This window comes from Blennius ocellaris (assembly GCF_963422515.1).
Source record: "Blennius ocellaris genome assembly, chromosome: 18".
NCBI lineage: Eukaryota > Metazoa > Chordata > Actinopteri > Blenniiformes > Blenniidae > Blennius > Blennius ocellaris.
The window spans coordinates 8,543,174-8,559,644 of record NC_137667.1 but is presented as its reverse complement, the minus strand read 5'-3'; the positions used below and the strand labels follow the sequence as shown (position 1 = coordinate 8,559,644).

General features: G+C 38.8%; 1 protein-coding gene across 1 annotated transcript in view; it reads left to right on the top strand.

Annotated features, from left to right (window-relative positions):
- kcnk3a (potassium channel, subfamily K, member 3a) overlaps positions 1 to 16,471 on the top strand; it is a gene marked incomplete at both ends in the record, with an annotated part of 41,455 nt that continues 24,984 nt past the window's right edge. Inside the window, one exon of the mRNA XM_080514586.1 lies at positions 1 to 283. Coding sequence (XP_080370712.1) covers positions 1 to 283 — 283 coding nt within the window. The remainder of the gene's footprint in view (positions 284 to 16,471) is intronic.

The window sequence follows — 16,471 nt, the reverse complement described above, 5'->3', positions numbered from 1 at the left end:
ATGAAGAGGCAGAACGTGAGGACCCTCGCCCTCATCATCTGCACCTTCACCTACTTGATCGTCGGAGCCGCGATCTTCGACGCGCTGGAGTCCCAGATGGAGACGAGCCAGCGGAAGGAGCTGGACCTGCGCAAAGAGGAGCTTCTCCGGACCTTCAACCTGTCCGAGGAGGGCTTCAACGACCTGGAGCGGGTGGTCCTGCAGCTCAAGCCGCACAATGCCGGGGTGCAGTGGCAATTCGCCGGCTCCTTCTACTTCGCCATCACTGTGATCACCACCATAGGTAAGAAGAGACCAGCTTTCATTTTGATGCAGGCAGAAAAGTTGGAGCCACTGAAGTGAAATCAGAGCAAGAGTAACAAGTGTCTGGATCCCGATTCTCAACTGGAGACTGTAAAAATAAGTGATGTTCTGAAATATTCCCTTCACAGCAGCTCTGATCTTGCTCCTCGCTGCAAAAAAAAACAAAAACCTAAACAGAATGTGTTTGCATGAAACGACCTCAAATCATCTTTCTATAACAACCTGCAACAGGTGCATTACAAATATCTAGAATTGCTCCAAATTACAATTCCTGACACACTTCTCGCATTTAATCATGAAAATGCTATTTTGAGTATATAGCTCAGATTTGATTAAAAAAAACCTATATCTGTGTAAACCATTAAAAACCCCACAGCTATGCTTTTTTAATTTTTTAATTTTTTATTACTTTGCAGTATTATTATGGAGTGGTAATCTCATAGTGAAGGTTAAAGCCATGCAGCTTGTCCACATCCATGTCATTTTGATGTATTGGTGGTATTCAGATGTGAATGGAACCAGTAACAAATATTGTAAATTTGTGGTTTTAGGTGCTTCACTTGAAAAACAATTGACTTTTATAATCATAATTAGGTATCACTTCCGAGATGTGTTTGTTTTCAGTTGCTTTTATCACTTTATAGGGCACAAAAAAGTACTCAGAAACTGATCAAATACATGCAATAACATTAAGGATATTAACTTATATGTATATTTCCATAGATTCAAATGTGCAAAAAATATAAAAGTGGACCAAAATTCCCAATTTTTCTCAATTTAACTTAAAAAATACATCTGAATTTGAAGGATTTTGTCTGTAAAGGATTTCAGCAGCCTGATGTCAAAACATTATATGACTCAATCCTCCAGTGTCAACATATTTGTAAATAAAGTAGCAAAGAGGAACTCACCATATTTTGAAAATAATAATTTACAGTCTGCTAGTGTAAAGAAATATGGAAGTTAATAATATGGCAATGTTCAATAATAAAAAAAATTCAAATCAGAGATTGTTACTCAGTAATTTCAATTAATATTCTACCTGCATTTTTGTTACCAATTCTGTTAAGAAACAAATATCCTCCTTTATATTTACACCCACCAGAATATAATCTAATTATATTTTCTTGTTTATCTAAAAAACAAGAAGTGCTTTGAAAATATATATGTTGTACAGTTGAATTGAACTGAACCCCTAATAATGACAATACAATTAAATGCAGTCTTTAAAAAAGTTTTTAAAAAAAATAGTTTCAGGTAAAATGAGTTGAGTCTGAAAGATACATTCACTCCATAAAGCTCTACATACATATATCATGCACATATTTTTTTCTTTAACAAAAGCCGTCGCTCATAATTGAAAAGTATTCAAGCAGTGTGTCATTTATTGTATAGATTTGGCCTGAACACAAATCAGACAGCCTTAAGAGTGGAAATATTTCCTATTGAAGCTCTTTGTCAAACCGAAGCTCTGGATCATGTCAGTTCAAAGTCATATTAGCAGCAGCCAAGCGAGAAACTCCTCAGGACACGCCAGTCCCTACACGTGAGACTCTGTTGCTCTTAACTGAAGGTTTGTTATTAAACTCGATGCTTCGGGAGAGTTAAGTTATGACACATCCATTAGCCTCCTCTCTGCTCGTGCTCATTATTAATGCTGTGGATCCCCCTCCAACACCACCAGGCTGCAAGCTCCTCTTCAGAGGCTTCAGCTTCACTCATCAGTCATCTGACTCAACATTAACACCCTCACTAAAACTGTGGATCCACATTTGCATTTACTACGTGAGAGTTACAAAGATTTAAAGGTTTTAATCTAATGTATTTCCAGTATTTGTGGAAATTTCTAGTATAAGCTGTGGAAAGAACTGGCATGAGAGTAATCGATTAGACTTAAATACATGTTTTATTGTCCCAAGCAAAAAACCCCACAAAAAACACAAAACAAAACATGCAAGCTTCGGTAGAACATCCAAACTCCGCACATAAAGAACCCCAAGCCTGAACATACAAGGGAAAATCTCATAGTGAGGTGAGGTTGCGAACCTCTCCACTCCTGTGCAGCCCACATATTGAATGAATGATGGAGCTTTACATTGGATTTCAGTTCATTTTTCATTTCACTCTCATCCCTCATGTTTCAGGATTTTGACCACAGCATTCATTTTTCAGTCAAAAAAATCTCTTAAAAACTTAATAAACACAATATACTCCCCATCAAAGGGCACACAGACACAGATGCAATTGCACTATCTGAAGTTGGCTAGCACCAAAAGCAAAATGAAAAGAGAGTTTTTATTAAACTAATATATACTAGAAGAAAAGAAAAACATGCAGATTGCTTGTCAAGTTAGAAAAGTTATTAAAAGAATTCAACATCTGTCACTGTTAGCCCAAGCAAACGACATAGGCACATTAAATGTGCTACAATTTTACCAAACAGCTTCCCAGACATCCTGCACGACTGTGGAGCTGAGCGGTATTAACTCCATTATTGCAGCATTTAGTGAAGGTTGGCTCTCAGATTGAACTCATTTAGTCTGTTCCGTCTTTGCATGTGTGAATGTTTTCTCTCTCATTCTAAAAATATCAAATCAGCCATAGAAAAATCAGATAAGGTCCACATGGGGGTGCAGTGGTTAGTATGCTGTCTTCAAAGTGGTAATATCTTTGGTTCAAGTCCATGTTTTGGGAATTTCTGTCTTTGATTCCTTGCACAGTCTGAAAATATGCGTTTGAAGTAAATTTCCGACTCCAAATCATCTGTGAATGTGAGTGTCTTGCATTTACCCTGCCTACACCCACTGTCGGGCGGCTGCAGCCCTGATAAAGTGGTAAAGGGGCTTCAGAACCAAAATCGTTGGGAAAGTTCAGACAAGGGATTTTATTTACATTGATTTTCAAGCTCACTTGCTGAATTGTGTTGTTTTGGAGAAGCCATGCTTATCCCCCCCCCCCCCCCCCCCCCCCCAGTTGGAGTCTTCCTGCTGTATTTAGTGACCGGGGCAGTTGTTAGTGGTGACCTGTGGCTTGTAACCCTATCAGATGCAGGCCGCTAATTGCACACTAAACCCAACCCTGGGTGTCTGTAACCGCATTCTGTAATTGTGAGCCTGCAGGCTGCTACAAACACAGTGATTGGCGTTTCAGCCTGTCATCAAGTATTAATGACAACACCAGAGCCTCACTGTTCCACTGGACCTCTGGCATACAAGATGAACACAGTAGATACTGTACGCTGCACACAATATCCCGCAGCCATGACTTGTAGCAGTGTCATCAACACCGCGAGCTTCAGAAAACAACTCATTTGTGAAGCTCAAATATAAGAAAAATACATGAGAGCGTTATTTCCTGACATATTCTTTGAAATTTTAATTACAGTGGTTTTAGAAACAAGGTCTGATTATAGACCCCAAAGGACCAGGCGGCTCAGCTGAGCAAGAAAAAAAGAGGAAGTGAGTCAGCCTGAATGCTTTGAAATTCATATTCTGTATGACATACAGACTGTTTATTTAATGAAAATAAATCATATCCTGGAAAGCAATGAATAAATAGATACTCGTGTTCCAGTACCTCAGCTGAGCAGGCGGCAGTGAAGAACAGGCGACACATGACTGGAGCCGCCCCTGGCATGCTCTACTAATTATTTAGCATAAGAGAAGAACGGAAGAGAAGCCACAATCAGTACTCACTCATCACTTTCCACAGAGGAATGGGGACGCAGAGGGCTGGGTGTCCATTTACAACTGTGTGTGTAGGGAAAAAGGTTGAAGTGCACTGAGATCCATCACATGAGTGAAGTAAATCAAGTTTGAGTGAGAGCGAGCCCTCATAGTGGAAAGCTACCGGGAAGCTTCTCTGCACGTTTGGGAGCTGGATGTGATGAGAGTCAAGAGCTCAGGGGCCAACTGAAGGAAAGTCCTCTTTCCTCTGCCCTCACCCACCTCCGGGGGGAGTGAACGTCTTGTCAGTGAGTGTGTGAAAGTGCTCCAGTCCAAGGTCGCCAACAGTTCGTAGAAGGCAAATGTACAACATGGAAACTCTGCTCCAGGACTAAGACATGACTCATATCCTGTGTGCGTGTGTGTGTGTGTGTGTGTGTGTGTGTGTGTGTGCATGCCTGCGTGTTGGAAGTCCAATGAGAAGGTGTGATTAAAGACATGCGAATAAGTTGTGATGAGCTTCATGAGCAGATGGTTGTGTCCTAGGTTTTTAAAAACACAGCCTAAAATCTAGTGCAGTAGCCGTTGTTGAAAAAGCAATATTGTATCGCAGTATGTTAATAGAGGTTAAATCAAAGGGTCGGGAAGATGTAATTCAATGAGCCATATGTTTATGACCACTGACAGGTGAAGTCAATTACACTGTTTGTCTTTTTATTGTGGCACCAGATTGTGGTTGAGATATATTTACCCTCAAGTGGACACTGATGTGCATGAAGAAAGAAAAATAAGGCGCATTTGACAATTTGACAAGGGGCAGATTTTGATGCCCAGACGAAATGACTGAGCCAGATCATCTCCACAACTGAAGCTCTTTCCAATCGGCAGTCGTCAGGATATAACACGAGTGACCCAAAGATGGAAAAGCAAAAACGGCTGATCCAAGTATGGATTCGGGTCAGGATGCTTGTTTGAATGCAAATGTTACATGCAGAGATCAGTGTGTGCAGCTCAGAGGTGGGCACTGCTGATCCTGTGGGACAACACCAAAATAAGAGTAAAAAGTTTCACGATAACAAGTCCTTCATGGTGTTTGTATGGTGTGCATCACTTAATTACATACACAAAAAAGAAGTTTGTCCTGGTAGTGTTATTTTTTTCTTCTTCCTGACAAACAACTTACAACAAAAAAAATTTTCTTTTACAAAAGTAAGCACAAAAGAAGCCCACCTTCTCCCACCTGCCTAGTTTTATGTCTCATATAAACTAAACGATAGTTGTAGAAGTGGAAGCCTGTGCAACCTTGAACAAAGTCATAAATTCATATGAGTGGAGTGCTCGTGTTGACTGGACTGGATGGTGAGTTCATCCAAAACAGAAAAGAAGAAAAGTCTGAAGACACAAATACAGTTGGACACAACCACTCGTCTGCTGAGATTCCTTTCTTCATGTGGACATAAGTTAGCCTCTGGTTATTATGCCTCATACCTGCAAAGTTATGAGAGAAAACACAGTTTGGTTACACAACATTTAGCACCTGTTTCATTGCTGCTCCTCTGGTTATAATTAAAACACACACGAGCTGGCAGAGTCATGTTGACTTTCTGTAAAAGCACACATGTATCAACACCATGATGACTTTTTATTTAATGTGAAAACACCAAATGTTTGCACAATTTATCACCATCAGCAGCACTCGGAATTAATCATTACCTTCAGATGTTTGAAGACAGATTGGGGCTGCGGGGTGGTGTAGTGGTTCGGCCTCTCGTCTTGAGGCACGAAGCTCGGCAGTCCAAAATGGTTCGACGGCCTTCAAGCTCATTTAAGAACTCACACCTGGTTCTTTCTGGTGGAAAAGCCCTACAAGTGGAGTTTGCATGTTCTCCCTTTGTGTGGATTTTCTCAATTTACCCTGGTTTCCAGCCACTGTTACTTCAACCCATTGTGACTCTCTGGTTTAAGTCCAGGCCGAGGAACCTTTCTCCCACATCCGAAAATCATGCATTTGGCATTCATTGGTTGAATACTTGGTGACTCTAAAATTACCATTAAGTATGAATATGAGTGCGTGTGAGTATTGTTCTGAATGGATAATGGAGCAGCGACATGTATTCAGTCGGGATCAGCTCCATCCACCCTTACCCTCAGTTGGACGAATAAGGATTGGATGGAGTTTGGATTAAGATTGCTTAAAAGCACAGAAGAAAAACATACATCCTAACTGAGGGGTCCTTCACGTCTGTGCATCAGATACATTGTAGTTAGTGCTGTTTGAAGTCACGGCTACTGTAGCCGCTTTGATCTCAATCAGCTGGTCGAGCATCACAATGTGGGAATCATACAGGCTACAAAATGTTGCTTGCCCATCAGACAGCATAGTATCGCTCCTCGTGCTATTGGAGTTTTATTTTTTATTTTTTGCTCAGACTAACGGAGCATGCAAGGTATGACCTGGTGCAGCTGCTCGAATCTCATTCTGCACCGATTGGAGAAGCACCAAGCCTGGCTAAAATAAAATGGTCATAAAGAATATTTTTTTGGCCAACGTCACATTATTGGTTGCTACAGACATGTTCACTCCGCCCCGGCTGCAGCACACCTGATCCCGAAACCCATCTGGGTCGACCTAAAAATATCTGAAAGCATCATAACATCATTTTGACCGATCATACACTTTTACAATTCATGTCTAGAACCAATGTGCAGTGCCAGTGCCGGTGGGGGGGCAGATTGAAGACAGACATGTGAAGGGAAAGCAATATTAACCTCGAAAAACTCTAATGATATGTTTCTCTGATTTGCCTTAACTAACAAGTCCACAGACTGATGAAAGTGCAATGTAGAACTAACGTCATCGTTATGAAATACCTCTCAGGCTTTTCATTGAATTTGACATTCACATCTAATGACTGTTGGTTGTTTTCATGATTAGCATAATACAGTGATAAGGTTTCTGATCAAACTCTAACACCAGTCTGTATGTACACTTCATTTCCAGAGGAGACTTAAATATTGCACAATCTTTTAAAGGGAAGGAAAATTCAACAGCATGGTTCAGTAAATCTGGATAATCCACAAGCCTCGTGGTGAACAGATTTCTCTATCCACGGAGGAAAATAGGTGCTTTTATGTGGTTTATGATAACAATGAATGACGAATCAGACATAAAAGATGTAATACTGTTCTGTATTTATATGCAAATTAAACAGAACTTCTTAGGCAAATATCTCAAAAGATGCATGTTCAATGACTGAGAAAATGTGTAATATGATTGTTATTCAACTCCTTTATATTAAGCTCGAATGTTGCTTTCCTCTTTTCCAAAAAGTCCTGGAGAATCTCTTGAACAATAATGTATTTAGTCTGTTTGTCTAATATCTGATCACTGAAGTCATTCATCTTCCCTTCTGGCTCATAAACACACCTTATTCTGGAATATGACTCTTTCAAGTCACCATATGGTTATAGTTAGAGGAGCATTGCTTCAAAGAATCACGCTATACTTGGATTTTATCCTTGTGAATCACGTCTTGTTAAACAGTTTTTGCACAAAAATAACTTGGCTGTTTGCCTCTTGTTGATTCAGACGTTAGGTCATTGTTCCGATAGAGGGGAGAAACTGAATGGAAATGCATGCACGACATGTGATGCGTGGTAACACTGAAACCCCCGAGGACAATCTCCCTTTATGTTTGCAGGCAATACTCCTCCAACACATTGGAAAATGTCTCGGACCAGAGTGCTTGGACCCTTCCAGCTCCGTTCTGGCTGCTCTGTCACCGCTGGTCCATCAGCTGTTGATTCACGGGGCGGCTAATAAGTGTGCAAACATGTTAGTGTATGAATGCGGCGTAGGCCCCAGCTGAGAAAGACCAGGCGAACTCAACAAATCGTCCCTGGGTCAGCGAGCCTGACATTCCTATATGCCAACTGGTATCATTCAAATATCTGATGGCTTTTCTATTTCCATCGCTGGCGTTGTCGTTTGATCTGGAGTCAGGTGTGAGTCCATTATCAGCTGTTGCGTAATTACATATGTGAGCACATCCTGAATTATTAATGATAATTACTTACATTAGTTTCATCATTACTCTGTCAGCTGAAGGGGTTGGTGCAGTGAGTGGCTGAGTGCATAAAAGAATATACCTCTCACCAGCTATTCCACACGGGCACCTGTCATTATCAGATGGATGGAGACGTTTACTTCAGCTCCTCTCAGAGGAGAGTGGACAGAGTGTCTATTGAAAACACACAAAAAGGTGGTACAAACAGAGATGACTGAAAATCCACCATCTCATCTGTGGATTTCCTTTACATCAGTCGTTGAGAGGATCTAAATGTTTTGGGTTTTTTTTTATGAGTGTTTTCTGATAAAGAAAGATCTAACAATGATGTCTTTTGGAGCTTTTTCAGTGCTTGACTCACAGCCATCAAGTTATCAATCCGGGCACATTCCCATTGACTGATGTGCAAAACTTAGAAGCTGAAGCCACCTGTGGTGTTAATTTCCCCCTTGAATGCCAAAAAAAACCTCTGCAGAGGAACAACAGGATGACATAATTTAAACACAGTAACAATCCAAACTTCATGATTTATCTTCGTGCCATGTATTATTGAAAAAAGGCTGCAGATTCATTAAAGCTACATGTGAACTTGACAAACATTTTTGAGTTATTTTTCAAAAATACAATTTATGTTTATGGATGGATGGATGGATGGATGGATGGATGGATGGATGGATGGATGGATGGGAAACTGTGAAATTTTGGGAGTGACACAATTATACTTAAAGGTGTCTCTTAAATCACTATAAAAAAAATCTTTCTTTAAAATGCCTTTTTTACTTTATCCAATTATTTTTGTATAGCCCATCTATCTACGCCCAAATTCTATAACACATTTTCTTTGTCTTTTCAATTTGCTGCATTGCACCAGTCTTTATATTTTAGCTTTATCTCTACTTCAGTTATTGGAAAATCTGAATTTTCACTCGAAGGCCACTCTTTTCCGCTTATAGGTTCGTATTGCACGTAGCAAAATAAACAGTGATAAAATAATGTATTTCGGGAGTCAATTGCCTCATGGGAAGAAGAAGGAAGAGCTGATATCAAGTGGAGATAAAGAATGGATTTAAATAGGATAGGGTTTTATTAAATGTTTCTTGTCAATCTTCAGTCAAGCTTTAGGGGTTAGCAGAGGGAGGGGAAAAAAAAGATTATCTAAAAATTCATAGAAAATACATTGTAGAGTTTGCTGAATCCATAGAGATACCATGATCAACCAGGACAGTTTCAGTTTACAGTTTAATTAAATTGAGGGAGAAGTGATCCCGGGCTGGCTGCAGAGCAGTGGCCGTGTTAGCGAATTAGAGGATAAGGTATCTGTAACTCCTCCAGGTTCTTGCATAAATGGGGCCCAAACCACAACATCCTTGCCACACATAACCCAGCCTACATCTCTACATTAAGACTCTGCTACCGAATATATCATGTAAACACTCTTGGATTAAATGTCATTAGCAACACAAAGAAACTTATTGAGAAGCAGTTTGATTCAACAATGGATTAAAAAAAACAAAAAAAGCCTAAAAGTGATAAATGAGAATAATCCAGGAAACCGAAGTTTTTCTGAAATTAAAGAAAAATGTTGTTTTTTTGGCAAAACTACCGGTAATTAAATGTTAGAAACCCAGAGAGGGCTTGAACAGGAACTGAATAATGATGATCAATAAATGAGATTAAACAGACACCAACACAGGGGTAAGTGCAAATACACAGAGGACGAGAAGGAAAAGGATGCACAACTACAATCAGGGGCAGAGGGGGAGCACAGGACAACAAACCCGCCAAACAACAGTAGACAGGAGTGAAATGTGCATCTTGAGGCATCTAGGAGAACGTATTGGTTTGATTTTGCCCAGTTGTTTGTCTGTAGGGCTACAGGAAGGTTTCACAATTCAAAACAAGGCAGGTGGAAGGAGGTGAGTGGGACACAGTCATCTGGGGAGGTGAAGAGGAGGCCCCCAGGAGAAGGTGTCAAAACACAGGCTGGAGGAGGAACATGCTCACACATAAGTGTTTATGTAGGTTGAAGCTCTTCAGAGGGGATTTAAAGATACTAGAACTTAGTAAGTTATTGCGGCGCCGGACGTTTCAAAACGTCTCTGGCTTGGAACGGTTCAAACGGACACAAAGTCAACTATGAACACTTTCAACCTTCTTTGGTGTTTTTACTGTGAACACTAAGAAGAAGCTGAATATTCTTAAGCTTGTGTGTGAACTGTATCTTCTGTGTCTTCTGCAAAAACAAATTTGAGCCACAACAAAGAGATATCATCACAATAGCTTACCTGTGCATGATGTGTGACCTCCTTCAGAGTCATTAAGAGTTGTAGACAGGTGTGGTTTATTAATTCAATATTGCCCTACATGTTTAATGTTCTGATGAAATGCTCATAAAAATTCCATCAGAAGAAAGATGTCTCCTCCGTGAATCCCCTGGACTCACTCTCTGTGAGGCTGAACGCTGCATTAGTGATTTAAAATAGTCTGTACTCTCATTGTGGCGAGTGCTAATTGTCTCTGATCACATCGGGTTTTAGCGTTGAGTGCTGGCCTGCACAGCAGCAAACTTTTTTTTCCTCCACAGAGACGTGGATGTGACGTCTGTCCTCTCATTATTCTCTGGTGGACGCGACCAACTGGCCAAATTCCCAGACACTGGCTGTTCATTTTGTTTATATCCGAAACCACAGCAGGCTTTTTAAAAGCCCCACTGGTGGGTTGGCATTACTCTTCACTCCAACGGTTTGATGAGCGTCGATATATTCTGTTTGTTCGCGACAAATGATGCCTTCAGTTATGAGTTTTAGTCCACAATCAAGGTTTATTATGCAAGTGTAACTAAGTACATACATTTAACCCAAAGCATTTATAAACACTGTACAAGCAGTTCAACTACCACTAAAGTAAACTTGTCTCTATCCATTCAAACAGACTAACCATTTGACGTTATAATCGAAGGATATTTGAAAACTTTTGTCATTTGCTACATGTCATCAACTCATATGTTGAAAAGCATTTTACTGCGGTAAATTACACATATTCAACAATTTCCAACATAAAAAGCAACTCAGCTGGGCACATCTCTCCCTGGATTACTATGAAGTTTCTGTAGTTTAGCCACATGCTACTGATAATGCTGTTTAGCTTCAATTTGTTGCACCACTTGGGTAAATGATTGAAAAATTACATTTGTTTTGTTTGTAAGATACCTATCTTATGCATGATTTTTCATAATTTAACATAATTTTTAAGCGTAATATATCAATCATCAGGAAGTAAATCGGACAGGGTAAGACAACACACCTGCAGCTGCTTCTACCACAGCGTTCAGCATAACGGTTTGATGTATTTTTATTATGTGACTGTTGTTAATGTAAATTTAGTTTGAAAGAAGCAGGGAAAAGCAAAAGTTTCCAAATATGATCACTTTAATATTTTCAAAACCATTAATTTCTACCGAGTAGATTTGATTGGACTAAATCAGACATTTTTATCAGCACTTTGATGTGTCTTTTTATCAGATAAATATATTTTGAGCATTGTGTAACATTTTTATATTTTTATATCTGCATAATGTGCTTCAATCATATATATTTTCTACTGTAAACCTAATCATATAGTTGTTATTTACACTGCAATACAAATACAATCAGTAAAATATAATCAAATCAGATGACATGCAAGACAAAATATGTGATCAAGTACAATTCAAGTACTGCAACAATATTCACTTAACTCAACAACAGAGTTGTATTATTTCCAAATACATAGAAAAGGAATGTACTTTTAATCTGATAATATGCAAATCACAGTACAAAACACCTTTTCACACACGCACGCATGCACACGCTGATTGATGAGGAAATGTTGAACTACTGAAAGATGTGAAAATGAGCACAGTTGGCAGTCGACCAACCCGTCCAAATCAGCAGTGAAAGCCATGTGAGCGAACCAGCAGTGTGTGTGTGTGCGTGCGTGCGTGCGTGCATGTGTGTGTGCGTGTGTGTGTGTGTGCGTGCGTGAGTGCGTGCGTGTGTGCGTGTGTGTGTGTGTGTTAATGTGCTCCCACAGTAATTGGTGATGGAGTTGCTCGGTCACATGTGGTTTATATGCAGCTGTGTCACATCACTGTTATCTGTCGCAATTCAGTGTTCCAATTCACAGAGGTGACAACTAACAAAGTATTTGACCTTAGTTACTGTTCTTAATGTATTTATTTTTTGGGTGTATGTGCTTTAGTGGAGGATTTACTTTTCCTCCCTACATTTGAAGACAAACGTTTGTTCCTCATTTTTGTTTTAACCTCTATAAGGAGGAATCAGAGATACAATGAAAGTGAAAGGATAAAAGCTGCTGATAGCAACATTTACTCAGACTGAAGCTGCAGAAGGGGATGAATTTAAGAGGGATCAGCAATGTTTGCAAGTCAAGATTTACTATTTTGAATGGAAATAAATAGCAAAACTTGACACATTTAGTCCCGATCTCTGTTAATCCTGATGGTTAAGCTGCTTAATTCCTGCTATTAGAATAACAGTAGTTGTACATTTTATAACATTTCATTTAGTTAAAGAAAGAAGTCCTTTTTTTTTGTTAATAGTTTTACTTGTTAATAAAATTACCTCTAAACCACAGGAGAAGCTCTGACATCAACATGAAGCCGTTGTTAACATCAAAATACTGATCATATGAAGGTGATGGCCTTCATTTTGAATCATGACAGTTTTTCTTGAGGTGTTTTATTCTTTTGTTTTTGTTTTTCTCAAACAAGGAGAATATTGCGAGGCACAAGGGAAGCTAACCATTTTACTCTGTAGATTAACTTTGGAAAAAACTACAGAAAAAAATAAACAGATTTTCCATTTCAAAGGTTTTTAGTGGGTTTTGAAGGACTCTCAAACACTAACTTATCAAAGTTACATTTCTTTCTTCGACACTCATTGAAATATTAAAGTTAAACCCATAAAAGAAGGTTTCAGTAGTTCTAAAGCTAAACCCCCGTCAACAAAACCCACAACACTATTATAACTCTTTTGTAAATATTTAAGTTGTATTAAGAACATAATAGTGACCAGATTTTATGATAATTCCCAAAGATTCTCGAGATTTTAAACCTTTATAGCTTGATGAAAAAAGATTGTATACACAAGAGAGACTGCTTTTATTATTTGGCAAAAATATCATAATTTTATTTCTTTCATATTTACAAGTTCAAGTATTGCCATACATTTACAGTTATTAGCAACATGAAGAATAAGGATAATAACTAAGTGGTCAAATGAAGGGTTAATGGCAACAGTTGAGCACCAGTGGTCAGATTCAGGCCTTCACACTGAAACAAACGGAGTCTGCACAGAAACATGTTGAAACACTCAGCTATTATTGGCAGAGGGAGCCCGCTGGTGGCCCAGCTCGTCTGAGAAAGTTGATGGAAGTGACTCTCATTGCTGCTTCTGCCGCGTTCACATGACCAGCCAATGTTTACCTATTGTGCGTCTGCTTTATGCTCCGCTGCCTCAATGGAAAGTTGAACGCTTGCCCTGACTCACTAAACACAACATGATGTTGTATTTATTAGAGTCCATCATCCAGCGGGGGCGGGCTGGACTTTAACCAAATAAAATAGTACACAGTAGTGACATCTCCACCTCCTTCACTGGAAGCTTCCTACACATTCTCATCAAGAGTATAAATATACTTTAAACCTCATGTAAAGATAGTTATGTGAAAGAAATCATTAAATTGTTTATTGTAATGGAGAACAAAAGTGAAAATAAAATGTTATTGTGACACAATACTTTTTTCAGAGCTTGTAATTCCTGTTTGAAGTTTACTTGCACAATGAAATCACCATTATTTGTTGTTATTGTAATAATCCATCACCATGGAGACAGCAGATTTATCATCAGGATTTGATTTGTATCATAGTTATGAGTAAGAATGTAAATAATAAAAAAAGCAATTTTACAGAACGTCTTGCAATTCAACTTTAATTGTGTAACTTTTACATTATTTATCTTCATCGTACATTTCATGAATACATTTTAATAAAAGACAGTTATGGAGTACAAATACTCTTTTACCTCTCTCCTCTCGGGGAAACGTACATTTTTTATGTATATGCCGGAGCCACTTGATTAATATCCTAATAATACATCCAGTAGAAATGTGAGATTCAAGCAAAACCTTTTACATTTGTATTATTCAATATGTACATTATCAAACAAGTAGGTGGAAAGTCACAAGTTGGAAATATGATTGTCCCTGGTTCAGTATATTTTCTTCGTTACTTTGCATGTTCTTACTGTGCATGAGTAGATTTGATTTTTTGTGTACTTTGGTTTCCAAGAACATGTAATTGAAAGTTAACTCGCTACTAAGAATTGCCCGTAGAGAAAACGGTGCGACAACATGCAAATTCCACAAGAAGGAGACAAACTCCGACAGTGTATTGTCTCACTGAGTGCTCATCCACATGTGTGTAAACTGATATATCTCCCTTGCTGTGTGGCATCATTGCTGACCACTGCTTTACCATGCCACCAGAAAACACAGAATTTGTAAGATTTTTACGAGACTCTTTAATATATTGGTAATTGAAAGTACTATGCGGCGTAACAGTTTTTGCTTATTTGTTTATTTGCCAGCAAATTTGAGTGCTTTCAATCGAGACTTTTATTTCCCAGGATGCATCAGCAGCTGTTGGATTCAAGCTTTTTGATTCAGTTAAAGTGGAGAGAAATAATTGCAGATAGACTCAACTCAAGGCTATTTCCCAAAACCCAACTGGTCTGGGTGTGTTTCAATGACCATCTTTCAAACATGTCTGCCTGTGAATTTGTGGGAACATTTTGTTTCTTAAGTAGATTTTTCTTGAATGCATGCATAATTCACTTCAACAACTTTAACAGTGTTACATGCAAAGATGTATGCATCTTCAACCCCCCCCCCCCCCCCCCCCCCCCCCCCACACCATTATAAGAAATAAAAACAACTTTGTTTTCAATCAGTACACATTTTCCAGAGCCTCTTTTTTTTTTTTTTTACCTAAAGACTTCTTCTCTGGCCTATATACATTAAGTAGTCTCATGCTCCCTGCAGCAGGATTTTAAATAAACATCACGTTCATCTTGAAAAATATCACCCGGTGCAACACAACAGTTCGCTGATGACTGTTAAAGAGTGTTTGGACAACCTCAGAGCCGCCATGACACCGAGCAATAACACATGCTGGGGTTTACTCTTGCTACATGGTCTAAAAAGCAATGTTCTCAGTCTTTGCTCCAATTAAATCTTTTTTTCTATGCCAATGCAAAGACAAGCTGATAGAGCGAGACGTGCAACGTGAAGCTCCGTGCTGAACTGGCGGCTGTCTCTGGAATAAGGCAGTGCCATTGTGTTTCTCCCGCTGTGACCTGAAAAGGAAAGGTATTGGAAACTTGTGCGCACAGTTTAGGATGTGATTCCAGGAACGATTCTCATCAGGCGAATGTCAGTGTTACGACTCTTTGTGTTTCCGATTGAGGATGACAGAGACACTGCAGGGTAAAGTTCATAATTCCATGTTTGTTTGATTATTGTTTTATTAAAACATGGATTGATGGGATTTCATTACATTTGTTTTCGGATCTGCTTTTTTATATGTTTGCAAAACTGCATTATGTGCATTGGGGACATCATAAATACTAAAGAGAGAGTACTAAAGAGTTACTTTATCTCTAAGGAGGCACAATACTAATTTTTAAAGGACGACTACAACTACAAGTACTAAACTTCAGCTACTTGCTGACACCGAGTACCAATACTTAACAAATACCATAAAGCCTTTCATTCCATCTCTAGATAATTTGGCAGAACATAGTTTATAGTCATTTATCATTTATGATTCTCATTACTATCAAAGAAACTCCAAACCGTTGGCATCGTTTGTGCTCTCTCGTGTATCCGCAGAAGACATTGCTGACACATAATGTCACGTAGTACTCATCCAGTCATATCATGGAACTTTTTCCTCGCGCTAATACAGGTAGTATCGGGCCCGATATCTAATACTTGTATCGGTATCGGTGCATCCTTTTTTTTTTTTTTTTTTTAAATCTCAGAATTCAGTTCATGTCAATGATCTCTGATGTGAAACATTACAATGCATTTATTTCAAACTACTCCAATAAGAAAAACTTAGTTTAGTTATTGGGGTTGATTAAAAGATTTTCCAAAGGATGTCAGTTGAGCTAATTCATTTGCACCTCATATCAACACAGATTGACCTGTCAACAGTGCTCTGAATAATAAAGCTATCAGACTGTAATCAAAGAATTTGAAGCTTTTACAATGTACAATCTTTATGATGCTTTCTTGTTGACTTGAGATAATTTGGTCGTCTGTACAATGTAGTGGTGACACTAACAAAGAATAACTATATTTTATTATTGTGAA